The 15,874-nt window shown below is 40.6% G+C and overlaps 1 protein-coding gene across 8 annotated transcripts in view; it reads right to left on the bottom strand.

Annotated features, from left to right (window-relative positions):
* TJP2 (tight junction protein 2) overlaps nt 1-15,874 on the bottom strand; it is a 98,821-nt gene that overhangs the window by 25,383 nt on the left and 57,564 nt on the right. For all 8 annotated transcript variants that reach the window (XM_010807869.4, NM_001102482.1, XM_005210008.3 and 5 more), the window contains 8 exon segments: nt 13,874-13,927; nt 10,905-11,029; nt 10,135-10,237; nt 8,144-8,705; nt 4,392-4,495; nt 3,606-3,759; nt 1,532-1,640; nt 1,293-1,426 (listed from right to left, as the gene is read on the bottom strand). In XM_010807869.4, the coding sequence (XP_010806171.2) occupies nt 1,293-1,426; nt 1,532-1,640; nt 3,606-3,759; nt 4,392-4,495; nt 8,144-8,705; nt 10,135-10,237; nt 10,905-11,029; nt 13,874-13,918 (1,336 nt within the window). In that variant the 5' untranslated portion in view covers nt 13,919-13,927.

Genomic DNA, 15,874 nt, shown 5'->3' with positions numbered 1-15,874 from the left:
CCGTGTGCCACAAGTACTGAGTCTGTGCTCTAGAGCCTGGGAGCCACAACCACCAAGTCAATGTGCCTTAGAGTCTGTGCTCTGCAGTAAGAGAAGCTACTTCAGTGAGAAGCCATGCACTGCAACAAGAGACAAGCCTCGCAGCAACGAAGCCATGCACCACCACAAGAGAAAAGCCCCAGCACAGCCAAAAATAAATAAATAAAATTATTTCCGAAATAAAGAAAGGGACATGAAAGGACTTTAATCAAATTTGACAAAATGCGACTGTGGGACATAATTAAGTATGTATCTGGTCTCTCTCTGCGCCACCCCCAGGTCCTGATACAGAGATCTTAAAACCCCTACAATTTCTGGAGTGAAAGGGGTACCAGGAATATCTCTTGTTCTAATGTTTGGTCTTTAACCCTAATTTCTGACACAGAGCTCCTAAATCCTTTGGAATTTGCTGGGTGATAGAAGCATCCCTTGTTCTAAAGAGATGACTCCTAGTAGCCTTCTGGACAGCCTCAAGCTGGGGCTGGTCACCAGGAGGAGGAAGTCATGCTCATGACAAAGCCTCTAAAAACTAGGGGATTAAGAATACTTCAGGATGGATGAAATCATTGAGGTGCTGGCAGGGTGTCCTGCCCAGTGAGGGCATGAAACCTCTCCACCCTCTCCTCATACCTTGCCCTAGGCATCTCTTCCATTTGGCTGTATCCTTTATTTTAAAAAAAATGATCGGTAATAGTAAATAAAGAGCTTTCCAGAGTTCTATGAGCTATTTCAGCAAATTATCAAACTTGAGGAGGGGGTCGTGGGAACTCTCAGTTTAGAGCTGGTTGGTCAGAAGTAAAAGCCGCAACCCAAGGCTTCTGACTGGTGCCTGTGGTGGGGGATCCTGTGAGACAGATCCCTTAACCATCAGGCTCTGCAGGAATTCGGGTAGTCAGTGTCAGAACTGAACTGAATTGCAGGACAACCAGGTTGGTATCTGGAGAACTGATAGTTGGGCGGAAGACAAAACCCATGCAGTTGATGTCAGAAGTGTTGTGAACAGAAAACAGTTCAGGTTGGGGTCAGGGATGGGAGACAAAAGGACCATGACTAATGAAATATAACAGAAAGTGACCAACCTGTTGGCACATATAAAAGGGAAATTCTTTCTTTTTTTTTTAATATTAAATGAGTTAGGAGTGCCTCTTCTATACATGAGAATGATTTTAAATATTTTTTCTCTCTCCTACCGGCCACCCTCTGGAATTACCAAGCACACACACCTGAACACGACTGTGTAAAATGAGCCTCACCTGGGGCTTCCTCTTGGTATTTGGGTTCCTTGCTGGGCTCCACGCTGCCCGCAGCCGCCATATCCCCAGTGGACTTAAAGGGAGTGGGTGTGGCGCCCATCCTGGACCATCTGCTCTGCATGTCCTCTCTTGAACTTAAGCACACAGCATGTTAATGTTTTATCACGTGATAGATTTGCCAACAGGTATGCGTATACACAGACAGGGACATGTGCAAAGGAAAACACACATCATCTTACTTTGGTCTCTCCTTTAGCTTTTCATTTGAGGAATGGTAATCATAATCAGAATACTGCTGCTGCCTCTCCTCTGGAGAAAACGATCGGTTGGACTCTATTTCTGAGATATCTGGTTTCAAAAATAAGAAAAGTCTTTTTAATGAAACATTTAAGACCTGTGCCAGAAAGTATTCAATTCTCTGAGCAAGGAAACATGGGAAGTGGAAGAGAGGGCAGGCAGTAAATGTGCTATTAAATAGTCTGATAGTCTTCCCTCGGGGGAAAAAAAAATCTGATAGCTTGAAAGGAAAGACATTAATTAACAAAGAGGAATCCAAATTCAGAATTTTATGATCCTCATTCATTATTCTTTCCATCAAAGCTGCCACTGAAGAGTCAAAAGCCAATGATGGGGATTTTATAGATGAAAAGATACATAAACTCATTTTTACCACAGAACAATGCTTCTCAAACTTTAATGTGCATACATGTCACCTGGCATCTTGTTAAAACACAGTTGTTCTGGGTAGGGCCTGAGATTCTGCAATTCTATCAAGCTCCTGTATGACACAATGCTATTAGTGGATTGAGGCTGATACTTGGAAAAAAGAGGTAAACTGCAAGCCCCTAGCAAGTTGGGATTATTTCTCATGCTCTCCTTGTTCTCCTGTACTCCAAGCAGTAACCACTTGATTAAACATTTTATATAATAGAAATTAAATGAAGTTTTAAGGTTTTATGAAGTAATTCTTTCAAAAAGCAAGTCCATTTCTAAACTTGAGCACTTAATATTTTCTAAACTTTTCTGCACAAAGGCAATACTAGATGGTTACATAGGAAATGCCATGCCTAGTTATTTTCATTGGTAATTTTTACATGGTTAAAATGTTATCCTGTGTGTTGAATATCAACTATATCTCAATTTAGAAAGAAAAAGAAAAAAATCATAATAAAGACATGCCTAAGAGCCAAAAAAAAAATAATAAAGAGTAGAATATCCAAGACCAATTTGAAGGACATGAAGTTGGACTTGTTTGTGGAAATAAACAAAGACTGACCAACTAAATAAATGATGTTATCCTATGTACTATTCATCTTCAAGTTAAAACTAAAAGAAATGAATATATCTTCATAGAAGAGGTGACACAAATTCCAAATCAATGAATACTGTAATATTCAGTAATTCTAACTGATTCATTATTATAGTGTCTACCAGTTTTAGCTATCCTCCATTATTGTCTTCTCTTTGTTGGAAATATTAATAGCCACTTCAAAAATATCACGTAAGAAAGCCCAAGAATGAGTAATTTACAAATGTATGTGGTTAGTTCTTTTTTTTGTTTGTTTTTTTTAATATTTATTTGGCTGCACAGGGTCTTAGACGCAGCACACAGGATCCTTAATTGCTGCATGCTGGATCTTAGCTCCCTGATCAGGGATTGAACCTGGACACCCTGCATTGGGAGGGCAGAGTCTTAACCACTAGACTGCCAGACAAGTCCTGTGGTTAGTTCTCTGAGCCACTCCGATATACATCTGTTTACTCACAAGTTTTGTATTCAGTGGCCTTAATCAGAGTCCACTGGGACTCTTATGCTATGCTATGCTATGCTAAGTCGCTTCAGTCGTGTCCGACTCTGTGCGACCCCATAGACGGCAGCCCACCAGGCTCCATCGTCCCTGGGATTCTCCAGGCAAGAATACTGGAGAGGGTTGCCATTTCCTTCTCCAGTGCATGAAAAGAGAAAAGTCAAAGTGAAGTCGCTCAGTCGTGTCCCACTCTTCGCGACCCCATGGACTGCAGCCTACCAGGCTCCTCCGTCCATGGGATTTTCCAGGCAAGAGTACTGGAGTGGGGTTCCATTGCCTTCTCCACTGGGACTCTTAAGTGCCATCAGAATTCCATACTGGAATCCTAATTTCAATAGACTCTTTAATAAGAAAACAACAACTTAAGTTGGAATTAAAGTTTAAAAGAGAGGTTTCTGTTAGGAATTTAACTTCCAGCTGAATGGCTATAATAAATAGAGATGAGAATGCAGAAGCAACAGCCTTTCTCACTCCCAGCTAAGTTCACACCCTCCCCTTTCTTTACCTTCTATTTCTGAGTCGCTGTCATTTAATGAGGGGATGTTGATAAGTGTCTGTTTGCTGTCCCTCAGCACCACGAGCTGGAGTTTCCCTCTTGACTTTTCTATCAGTTTTCGAGCATCCGTTAAAGACATGTTCTCAGTTACGGTTCCGTTTATCTGTGTATATGAAGAACAGTAATGTTCCATGTAATACAATTATTAAGAGTGGAATAGAAAAGTTCTCATTTTCCCCTGCTAAAAATGTAAAGGCTTTGCTCAGCTATTCAAAGAGACATGGGCTTTAAGAGGATAACAAAAATGAATTATCCTTTAAATTAAATATAACCCTGCATGTCTGAAATCCAAACAGGCGTGAGAGCTATAGTGTGCTCAAGTGACTCTGTGAAATTAATGAACTTCCAAGTTCAAGACAATGGCTTGGTTTACTACTGGAACATGTTTCTTGACTGGAGAGGTTCACAAAAACTATTAAATATTCAGCATTCATATACCACCAAGTCACCCTCTCATCTTTCCTTCATTCAGAAAACAGGAGCTTAAACTTGAAATAAACAGGGGAAGAAGGATGTCTTTGTTGAGATTTTTTTCTTTAAACTGACATTCCTCTATTACAAATCTCTAAGTCTGGTTTTCCTGATAAAAACGATCTCTCTGCTGTTCTTCCTGGCTTTGTCTTACTATTGAGACTCCCATCTCAACAAAGTTTCACTGTGTTGGAACTTAAGTGTGGAAATGCAGACTATGAAGCCGAGCATGAACCCGGTTGTTCTCTGCCCTTATCTGCCCACCTTGAGAATTATGTCTCCTTCATGCAGGTTGCCATCTTTAGTTGCTAGACCGGTTCTGGTCATTTCCTTTATGAAGATCTGACTCCCAAGCCGGAGACCATATTCTAGGAGACAAACACACAAACATATACATATTTCATTAACATGTCCAGAACACTGAGCCTGGCTTCCAGGACTAACTACTTAAAAATATGTATGAAAAGTTAATTTTGCATGTGGGAGAGTCTGTAAGACCACTGGCTTGAACTTGTCGAAACTGTCAATGTCATAAAAAACAAAAGAGGCAGAGAGATTGTTCTAGATTAAAGGAGATACCAAAAAACAAACACGCTGCATAGGTCCTCACACATACTTCACTAGGTCCTCAAATCAATGTGCGTGATACAGAGGGGGTGGTGTCGGGGGGAGGGTGGATTACATTATTTTGGAATAACTTTGAAATGAACTGGGCTATAATATATTAAAAGGCATATTCATACTAATTTCTTAACAGTGATGATGGCATTATGGTTATGTAAGAGAATGTTCTTGTCCTTGGGAGATACCCACTGAAATATTTAAGGGTAAACGTCATCTTGCCTGCAACTTATTTTCTTTCTTCTTTTTTTTTTTTTTATTTTCAAGTGGGTTCCAAAACACCAATTAGAGACAGAGAGGAGGCAGGGGAAGAAGAGGGGGAGAGAGAAAGGGGGAAAATAGAAATGGAACACATGTGGCAAAATGTTAAAAACTGGCAAAACTAGATGAAGGCTATGTGAGTATTTGCCACAAAATTAACACTTTTCAAAATAAAATGTTGGGGGAAGAAAAAAAAACACAATTCGGTACCAGCATGTTCTATGGACAATCCAGTTGCCTATAGCAAGGTACCACCAATATTATACTCTCCATCTGTAACAATTAAAATTGTGTAGGGTTTGGCACTGAAAAAACTTCAGTGTGTGAAGAAAAGGGATAAATAAACCAGCAAAGCAACAAATACAGTATTCAGCTAAAACTGGCACAGCTCTGGGAATTCATGGGCTTAGTGTTGCTCTCAAAAGAAAAACCACTATATTTACTAAGTATATATATACTATAAAATATTTAAAATCTTGTTCTGATTTTACTAAACTTGTAAATAGACATATTTTGAGGATGAATTTCGGTTATTTTAGGAAGCTACCTAAACCTAGCAGGTTTTAAAAGAGGCACATTCAAATTTTCATTATTATTGTTATGGGCTAAAATCTTATCAATTCAAAATCTCTTTTTACTACTTAGACATAGATTTAAAGATCAGTTTTAAGTGACTTACAGTAAGTATGCATCAGATCTTACAATGATTAGTGTTGAGGTCCACCCCCACCTTATAAGAAGATGACTCTCAAGAAATAATAAGGGTAAGACGGATGACATTTTCTTTCAATGATGGCAATTCCTTACTGGTTAAACAGCCTCACAGTCCAGCACAGAAGACTGAGACAAACCTCAGCCATGAATTCTCATGTGTCAACAATTTCTCTATCTTCTTAAAAACTGTACTCTTACCGTAAAGTTAACAAATAAGTTGCTATTGATGTGTTTGTAGGCATCTTTCAAATGAAGGAAAAAATCAGCTGACCAGCTTCTAAGACTTTTACCAGCAAGTCTATCTAATGCCCATGAAACATGGAAATGCTGGCCATATGAGTGGATCATATTTATCTTAATCAAATGAAGATCTTACCAACAGCCAGATATTTTTAAAGATTAACTCTTATGGAAAAACTAGCCAGTTATGCTTAATTATTACATAATCTTACCAAAAGGTGGCTTTAAAAATCTTTTTGAAAAAGTAGATCTTTGGGAGGAAAACAATAAACACTGAATTCTAACTTTAAAGAACAAAATGGCCCAGAAGGAGTAAAATGTCGTATCTGCAAAGGGGCATGAGCTCCCTTTGTTCCTCGACAGTATTACTAAGACCAGGCATGACTTGGGCAGTTTCTTAGGACACGCAACATCTTTTTTAACTGTGGATCACAACTCATGAGTGAATCTTGAAATCAATTTAGTGAGCTGTGACCAGTATTTTTAATTTAATGTAATTAAATGTAATGTAATTTAATTAAATGTAATGTAATTTAATTTTAATTCAAAAACCAACACACAGTAAGGATTGTTCCACGAAACATTTGGTCAAGTTTTTCACATATTGGTGCACCCCCGATTATTTGCAGGATGTGGTTCTGTGGCAGGAGTAGGAGGGGGAAGAGAAGGTGAAAGAGGAAGAAGCAGGAGAGGAGAAAGAGGAAGAGGAAAATACTGAAGAGCACTAGAGCAGGGAACTCCGGAACCTGGGTGCAAGTCCTACAGAACATACAGTAGACCTCCGTGAAGTGTGCCTCACATCAAGCCATCTTTCGCAAAACTCCTCAACAGTCCACAATCTGGAAGCAGAATGGTTTTCACTCTGTAATTCTTGGGGGTTGACGTCATTATCTAGGATGATAAGATTCTCTAGAATCCTTAAACCAGCTAAGATGCACATTCCTCAGAGATCATACAATCTCAACCTTCACCATTACTTTCTGGGCCTGTGTTCCAGGTATCCTGTTATTCACATCCTTGCAATTATTTCAATATCTTTTCAGTATCAGGTCTTTCAACAGGTACCCAGTTCTATAACTCAACTCTTTATGCACCTCTAGAAGAGCTAAAGAAAACAAACCCTTTCATCTGATAGGCTCTTTAAAATGCAAATTCCCAACCTAAAAAGCAAGTGATCTTACACATTACACTCTTGGACACTCATCTTTTTTCCTCTTTGAAGAAGAATTAGAGAACGAAAAGAGATAAAACATGTATTACAAGGAATTTATAACGTTGAATGCCAAGAATCAATGCAAGGAATATCACAACATGGGGCTCTAAATCCCTGCTCATTCACCTACTTTTTCCCTGTCATTTATTTTCAAGAGATGAAGTTTAGGTTCCAACACTACCACTTACTTATCAGCTTCAAGATGTGGGCAAGTCACCTCCCACCTCTGAGTTTCACCTAAACTGCAAGTAATACTGCTTTGTCTACCTATCACCCAGGGCTTTAGTGAATTTGGACACGATTAAGTGTGTGCAAATGCTCCAGGCTCATGACATGGATCACCAGTGCAGGACAGAGCCCACCTCATCTGTGGACACCATAAATCTCTCCTCACATACCATAAATCTATCCCCACCTGTAAAAGAGGAGGGAAGTTTCCTACCCATCACGCAGGCTTCTAGTGAGGATTAAATAAGAAAATATTTATTCCACAGAGGCCCTGGCATTGAGCAAAAACTCAATCAAGACTGGCTGGAGTAGCATCCTCTACTGTGGTTTCATTACTTTAAGCTCCTCTGGGTTCACCAGGGGAGCTTGTTAACACAAGGGGCCACCCCAGTGCCTCTGATTCAGTAGGGGCTGGGCTGGGGCCTAAGAATCTGCCTTTCTAACAAGAGTCCAGGTGATACTTATGCAGCTTTGAGAATCACTGGCCTATCCATTTAAAGCCAAATTTCTGCCACCTGGCTCTGCCATTGATGATATAACTGTGCAAGTCAACGGACTTTTCTGCGCCTCAAGTTTCCTTGTCTATAAAGTAAAAATATGAGTAACACCCACAGGAGGTGGTGGTGAGGATGAAATGAGCTAATCTGTGCAAAGCACTTAGGTCAGTGTGTGGAACAAAGCAGGTACCACGGAAGAGTTAGCTCCTGTTACAGTGCTTTTCTTCATCACGCATGCCTACCTTCATTTGCTTTGCTTTTCATCAGAAGGACCCCGATAGGCTTGTCCGAGTCCGGACGCCCCCGGGGCTCCGGGCTGGGGCTGCGGGAGTGGAGGTGCTCACGGCTGCGGCTCTGGGATGCCCCATACCGGGCATCAGGCTGGGCCCTGTGGCCGTACTCCCCCTCAGGGGTGTAGGCGCGATCGTAGACCGGGTCAATGCTTCGGCCGCGGCTGCTCTCCCGGGCTCGCCTGTAATCATCTTGGTCTAGGCCCCGCTCGAGGCTGCGGCCACGGCTGTGCTCCCGGGCTCGCCCGTAGTCGTCGTCGTGGTCCAGGCCCCGCTCCAGACTCCGGCCTCGATCCCGGCTGCGCACCCGGTCATGGGGACGGCCCCTCTCTGGGCTCTCCTCCCAGCTGCGGCTGCGCCCTCCGCGGCTGCTGGGCCGGCTCCTCTCGCTGTAGCCGCTGCGGGCGCTTCTGCCATCAAACTCGTCCATCACCTCGAAAGCCCGGTCATCTTCGTGGACAGGAGGACTGTCCTGCAGCGGGGCCAGCTGGACCTTCCGGGGCCTCTTGACCACCTGTCACCAAACAAACAGAGGAGACACAAGACAATCACAACCAGAGAAAATACAGTGGTTAAGAGCCCGGGTTTCCTTTCCAGGAAAACTGTGTGTTCCTACCCAGGCTAAGCCTCAGGTTCCTCATCTTTAAAACAAGAAGGATAAATACCTCAGAGTGTTAAGAAGAAAGTAAGACAACGAGTATAAAACGGAGCACAGTTTCTCCAAAAATCTGCTTCTACTCAAAAGTATGAAAAGCACCAAGAGGCTTTAAATCAATAAGTTACAAAAATGAAAATGTGGTAAGTGAGACATTCTGTATAGGAGTGCCTAGGTTCATCCATAAATCATGTCATTCAAAGTGGGGGGATGTCGTGTAGGAGGAGAGAGGAGGGAAAAGAGGGATCCTTCTAGACTAAAAAGGACTGATGAGATAAGGACCAAATGTGACTCATGAATTCTGACTGGCTCCTGGATGGAGAACAAAAACCGTCTATCAAAGTCACCTTAGGACATGGACTGCGTACTAAATGACACGGTGACGTTATTATTACTTTCCTTTTTTTTTTTTTTTTACTTTTCTTAAATAGGATAACAGTAGTATAGTTATGTAGATGAATGTCCTTATTTAGGAGATTTCAGAAGTAAGAAGGGTTAACTGTCATTTCTTGCCCCTTCCCCTCAAATAGTTCACTAAAAATAAGTATGTCTTTATATACACAAAGAAAAATTAAGTGAATATGGCAGAATATTAACACTATAGAAGATATGTGTTGGTTATACTCTTTGAACTTCCCTTTTTGTTTGAAAATTTTTATCATATAAAGCTGGAAAAAGAACATCAAATACCACACACCCCGTGTATCCCCTCAGCACTGTCCCTAACACACCATGTTCCAATTCTCACTCAGTGTGTCTACTTGCCCTGCTGGAGTGAACACTCCTTACAGCTCAGACTTGCTCCAGGGCCAAGCGGATTTTCAACCAATGTTTGCTGAATAACTGAGTGAGCCCATAAATGAGTGAATGGCACAGACTGCCAGTTATCTCCAAAGAAATGCGAGTTTATGAAGAAAGAACATGATCCTGTGAGAGCTGTTACAGATGAGTTTTATGAGCTCATAATTGAGTTTCTAAATTAATGTGGTTTTACCATTGCTCGAAATCTAGCTAATTCTCTTAGAGAATAATTATCTAACCTGGCTCTTCAGGCAGATTCATTCAGGTAAGAGAAGCACTGGTCTTAAGTTAGGAGAAGGATGAGACGGCGAGAAGGGATCTTTACATCAACCTTAGCTGGCATCACCCTCCCAACATACTGAGGATACAGAGGGAGCGGTCCCTGGATTGTGCAATTCTGTCCAGTGCTAAAGAGTAAGTAGTAATTTTCCTCTGGGCAAAAAACAAAGCTCTACGGAGTCAAGCTGAAAACAAACCCAGGACGTACAATGGCAGCGATCTTCCCACTTTTCCTCAGCTGCTGAACCGCAAATGAATGGAGCACGTCTTCCATAGGGGTGCCATTAACCATGACCACCCTGTCATTCTCTCTGCAAACAAAACAGAAAAATGGGATATGAAAAACTCCCAGCTCACCCCTCTGAATCGTTTATTTAGGAACAAATAAAAGCAAAAGATTGATCCAAAATTCTTATTAAAGGGCTCAGTGTCTAATGACTCCTGAGGTTTAATCTGTCAACTTGGTCTGAGCTCTTCAGAGGAAGGAACCCAGGAGACAGACGCTCAGAGTGCTTTGGACAGTGTCTCCTGGAAACTACCTGCAGAGAAGGACCCAAACCCATGGGGTCCCTCCAGGAGTCACTGGACAGCACTAAGGTCTGAGCACAGAAGGAACTTGTACATCAGGCCCTCCTTACCCATGGTGTATGGTGGAACACAGCATATGGTATGCTCCAGCAAATCTACAGATGCCCCCAAAGGAGGCTGACAGTCACTTGTGTTTTGGAGGGCATGAAGTCAAGAGGTTGTCTCAGCTTCTTCAAGAAATTTTGAGGTCATAGAACCCTAACTCTTTAACTTTATCTCATCCCAAAAATGATGTAAAAATTCTACCATACTCTCTGTATGACAGAAAACTAACTTACATATATATATTCCTTTCTTATTTAATTTTAAAAGTGCACACCACCAAACGCCCCCTGTCCAGGGCCAACCAGTGGACTGGCAGGGATTGGGAGCAGGAGAAAGGACACTCACTGAAGCAGCCCATCGGCGGGCCCACCCGGGAGCACATCAGAAATGACGATGGATGTCTCCCCATTTTCAAAGTGGGGGTTGTCTCTGCCTCCGGATACTGCAATTCCAAATCCTCTCTTGGAATCCTGGTCATTGAAGTTACGATAAAAATAAAAATAAAATCCTCTATAAGTGGCTTTCAGGATTTATTACCAGCAGTCAATAAAATAAAGGTCAAACCAATAACCAGAGACAGTTCAGAAACAGAGGGCTTAGAGAAACAAGTGAGAAACGGAACACAGCATCATCGTGATTAGCCGACAGGTTTATAAAGGGAAACACCTTATCTAAAAGGAACAGCCTTGTGAAAGCTGGACAAGATTAATAGCGCAGACTGGAGTTATCACTAGAAGCTGGCAGGGGATGGAAATTACATCTTCTGTCCAAATAAGTATGTGCTATTGGAATCACCAATCACACCTGTTCTCGTATCCAGGCCTGAACTGGAAAAGCTTGTCACAACTGAATCTGTGCAAAAATCATATTTTTAAAGAATACCTTTAACTTACAAGTTAGAGGAGCTAATGGTCTCATTTTAATGTACAGTGAAGAAGAAGTATATGGATTTTAAAGACAAAATCTGAAGATGAACTTATTTTTGACATCTTATGAGAGAGCAAAGTATTAAATTCTTTTCTACATGCATTTAGGATGGAAATAGAGATGAATGAGATTCAAGATTAATCTAGAAATATATAAGGGTGAACCCAAATAATACAGAATCTTAATGCAATTCAGTGTTCAAAAAAGCTAAGCTCCTGGATTTCATCCAGGTGACTATATGAACTATACGTGGACTATATTCACACCCAGGGATATATGTGGCTATAAGGCTAAATAAGGGTTTGATTATATAAAAATCTATTCAGAGAATAAAAGAAACCTTCACCCAAAAAAAAGTTCCCACTTTTTTGTGTGTGGGGCCCACTATGCCAATTGACAGCAAACAGAAACACAGAACAAGCTGGGCAGCTGTCCATTAACCCCATGGCTTTGATTTGGCAGGACTGTCGCCTGATACCAGTTTCCACACAGAAAAAGCTCTATCCTCTGGACCAGGCCTAAAATGTTTCTCACCTTTGCCAATTTGTGGTTCAAATTCAAGTGGTATATGGCGAAAAGGCAGAGAAAACAGTCAGAATAGAAGCCCCAGAAAATGACAGGAGGTGAAAAATAAGACCTAAAGGGGGAGGCCCCTCAACTCAAGAAATCATGATTACTGCTCCAGAAGTTTCAGCACCTGAGCATCCATCTGTGTTTTTCTATCTAAATTGATTCCATACACATTTATTCAGAAACCAGTTTCCACTGAAGTCAAGGTCTGAAGTTTATGGTTGTGATGGTCAAAGGAAAACTCCCCCTTTGAGGAACTCAGACTCCATTTACATGGTGACAAGAGACTGGAAGGACTCAGAGTGGGAAAAGACCCATACAGGGCCCAAGAAAATCATGAGGCTGACCAAGGCAGCTTGATGAGTAAGACTTTGGAATCACGAGTGTGTGTTTAGTTCATTTAGCCACACACAAATCACTTACAAGTTCCTAATGGCTGCACTTGTCTTAAGTGGTGCTAACACCTATCATGCCTACCTCGAACTCTGCTGTCAGAATAAAAAGGAATAGAGCTAGCATTTATTAAGCAGCAGTTATTAATGTGTATTAGACTCCAAGTTCTAGAAGTTCTTTGTATTACCTAATTTAACCAAGAGGGGTAATACCTGTGACATAACTTTAAAAATGCAGTAAAATACATTGATGTATTTTATAATCTAACTTTATGATATTACTTCTACTTTCAATCCCATTGTGTGTCGGGGGAAGGGTGAGGGGGCATCATTAAAAATCTGATTAACTTAGCCCCATTAATACAATCAGGAGTGGGACAAGGAATACAACCCATGTCTCCCGAGTGCTAAACCAACGTTTTGAAGTCTAGTTTGGACTTAAAACTTACTGAGGGAACGATGTTATAAATGCTATACTTAAAATTACAGATGTTGTAGAAGCTGCCTTAACATTAAACAGAACAGATTATTTCCATTCCTCCTTTTCTTTCCTCTTTTTCCTGTAAAATATTCTATCTGAAGACATGTGAATACATTAATGAATCTCTATGATTCTTCTATATTATACAGATCTTAGCCAAAAATAGAACATACAAATCCTTGTTAATGCAGTAATTGTGTCTGTGTACAAAAAAATAAGATCCATGATCTGTTATGGTATATATAAATGGAATAACAGTCATTATATGTCCACTTGTATTGGAGAAGGCAATGGCACCCCACTCCAGTACTCTTGCCTGGAAAATCCCATGGGCGGAGGAGCCTGGTAGGCTGCAGTCCATGGGGTCGCTAAGAGTCAGACATGACTGAGCGACTTCACTTTCACTTTCCACTTTCATGCATTGGAGAAGGAAATGGCAACCCACTCCAGTGTTCTTGCCTGGAAAATCCCAGGGACGGGGGAGCCTGATGGGCTGCTGTCTATGGGGTCGCACAGAGTCGGACACGACTGAAGCGACTTAGCAGCAGCAGTCCACTTGTATGTGGAATCCAAGAAAAGACATTAATGCAAATGAACCCATAAAACAGAAACGGAGACATAGAAAACAAACTTAAGGTTACCAAAGGGGAAGAGGAAGGGGGAATAAATTAGGAATCTGAGATGAACAGATACATACAACTATATATAAAATAAACAACAGAGTCCTGCTAGAAGGCACAGGAAACTATATTCAGTATCTTTTAATAACCTATAATGGAAAAGAATCTGAAAAAGTGTGTATGTGTTTCTGTATACATATACACATGAATCACTGTGCTATATACCGGAAACATAGTCAATCAACTATACTTCAATTAAAAAAAGATCCATGATCTGTAAATATAAGAACAGATTGTAGCAGATATGACATACGTTACACTCACCTTCTGTAGGGTCACAGTGTACTGTTCCCATATCAGTTCTTCCATGCCTGGAGCCTGTTTTAAAAGAATCAAAATCAATTTGATTAAAACCACAAGCATTTCAATGCTAGAAATAAAACTGTAATTCAAAATGTCTCCACAGAAAGTCCAGCTCACACATTCCACACATCAAAAAGAGTGGGAACATTATACTACTTATTTTCAAACACACTTTCCTTCAATGAAATGACAGTCTTAACAATACAAGGAAAATTAGTGAAATACATACTGAGAGATAGACCCTAAAAAGGAAGAAATATTAAGTGTTAAGCTTTTTTCTTATCACCACTCCAAAACATGGTCATAATAAAAGCCCTTATCTAGAGTTGGAAACAGATATATTTCAATTAAAAAAAAAAATTCCCCTTCCTCCTGTCAAAAGCAACTTCCTAGGCAAGTTTATGCATTTTTAAGTCTAAGGGAATCCTTGGCCTTTATCAAGAGAGTGCCAAACTTGATACTATTTGTATCAAGGTGTGTGGGACCCCTTGGCCTTTTCCCCATCAGTATTATGGGTATAAAAGATGATAATACCAGCATAAACAGACCCCCTAGGTGTCAATTTCTGACAATATTCTAAAATAGATGTATAGACAAACCTGAAAAATAGTGGATATCATTTCATAATCATAATAATCCATTAAATGCATGCTAGCTTTGAGGGGAAATCATTAAAGACAAGAAATGCCAAGAAAGCTCAAAACCAGAGAGATAAGGCAGCACTGCAGCAGGCATTTCAACAGGAGGCTGGAAAGAGAGAAAACTGCAGATGTAAACAGGGTAGAGATCAGATCAGAGTGGATGTATAAGGGGGAAAAGCACGCGAGGCAGATGGAGACAGCAGGCACAGCGGCCTGTCTCATTCTTGGCTCTGGGCAGAGTGGAAAGAACTAAAAATATCTCTCTGGAGAATTCCTGTATTGAGAGACCTGTACTCACTCAGGCTTGAGACTGAAATTCATATTATAGATGTGACGACACCCTCCCCTACTAAAACACTCATACCCAAAGTGGTTCTACATTGGCGGCACCACCCAGGTACATGGAGTGAATGAAATATTCCACGAACACACTAAAAATACCCAGGAACACACTAAAAAACAGGCTTCAGAGAATCCTGCAGACAAGTATCTGTGGAACACGAACGAGTTCACAGTTTAAACACAAACACAAAACAGGTCATCATTAGTGAGAGTTAAGAGAAATAAACTGCAGAATCAAAGGCTGTGCATTTTGGAAAAAATCAATCACAGACCAAAAGAAAAGTATATGTTTCATGTGTTTTTCATAAGAAATTAAAAAGGGGGAATTCAAAGTGTAATCAAAGAATAGTATCAAAAATGATCAGGCAAATCTAAAATTTTTAAAAAAATAAAAAAAATACGATAATAAAATTAAGTTTAAAAATGGATTGAACCACATAGCATAGAAAGTTGAAGATAATAATGAATTGGAAGAAAGATGTGAATAAATTACCCGGTGCAGCACAAATCATTAAAAAAGTGAAGCAGGTGAAAGAAATTGAAAGTGAGATAGTCTTACAATGTGTCTATTTAGATTTCCAGAAGTTAAGAAAATGAGACAGATGCAATACTCCAAAACAAGACGACCTGATGATTCCTCAGGTTCAAGACTGATACATCACAAACAGAGTAAATTAAAAAAACAAATTAAAAAAATCACTTTGAAAAACATGGTAATCTTACTACAGAAAAAGATATAAGACTTGAGAGCAGCTAGGCAGAAAAGAGAAGGCAATGGCACCCTACTCCAGTACTCTTGCCTGGAAAATCCCATGGACGGAGGAGCCTGGTGGGCTGCAGTCCATGGGGTGGCTAGGAGTCGGACACAACTGAGTGACTTCACTTTCACTTTTCACTTTCATGCGTTGGAGAAGGAAATGGCAACCCACTCCAGTGTTCTTGCCTGGAGAATCCCAGGGACAGAGGAGCCTAGTGGGCT

This window comes from Bos taurus, chromosome 8 (assembly GCF_002263795.3).
Source record: "Bos taurus isolate L1 Dominette 01449 registration number 42190680 breed Hereford chromosome 8, ARS-UCD2.0, whole genome shotgun sequence".
NCBI lineage: Eukaryota > Metazoa > Chordata > Mammalia > Artiodactyla > Bovidae > Bos > Bos taurus.
This window is presented reverse-complemented; position numbering and strand designations above follow the sequence as displayed.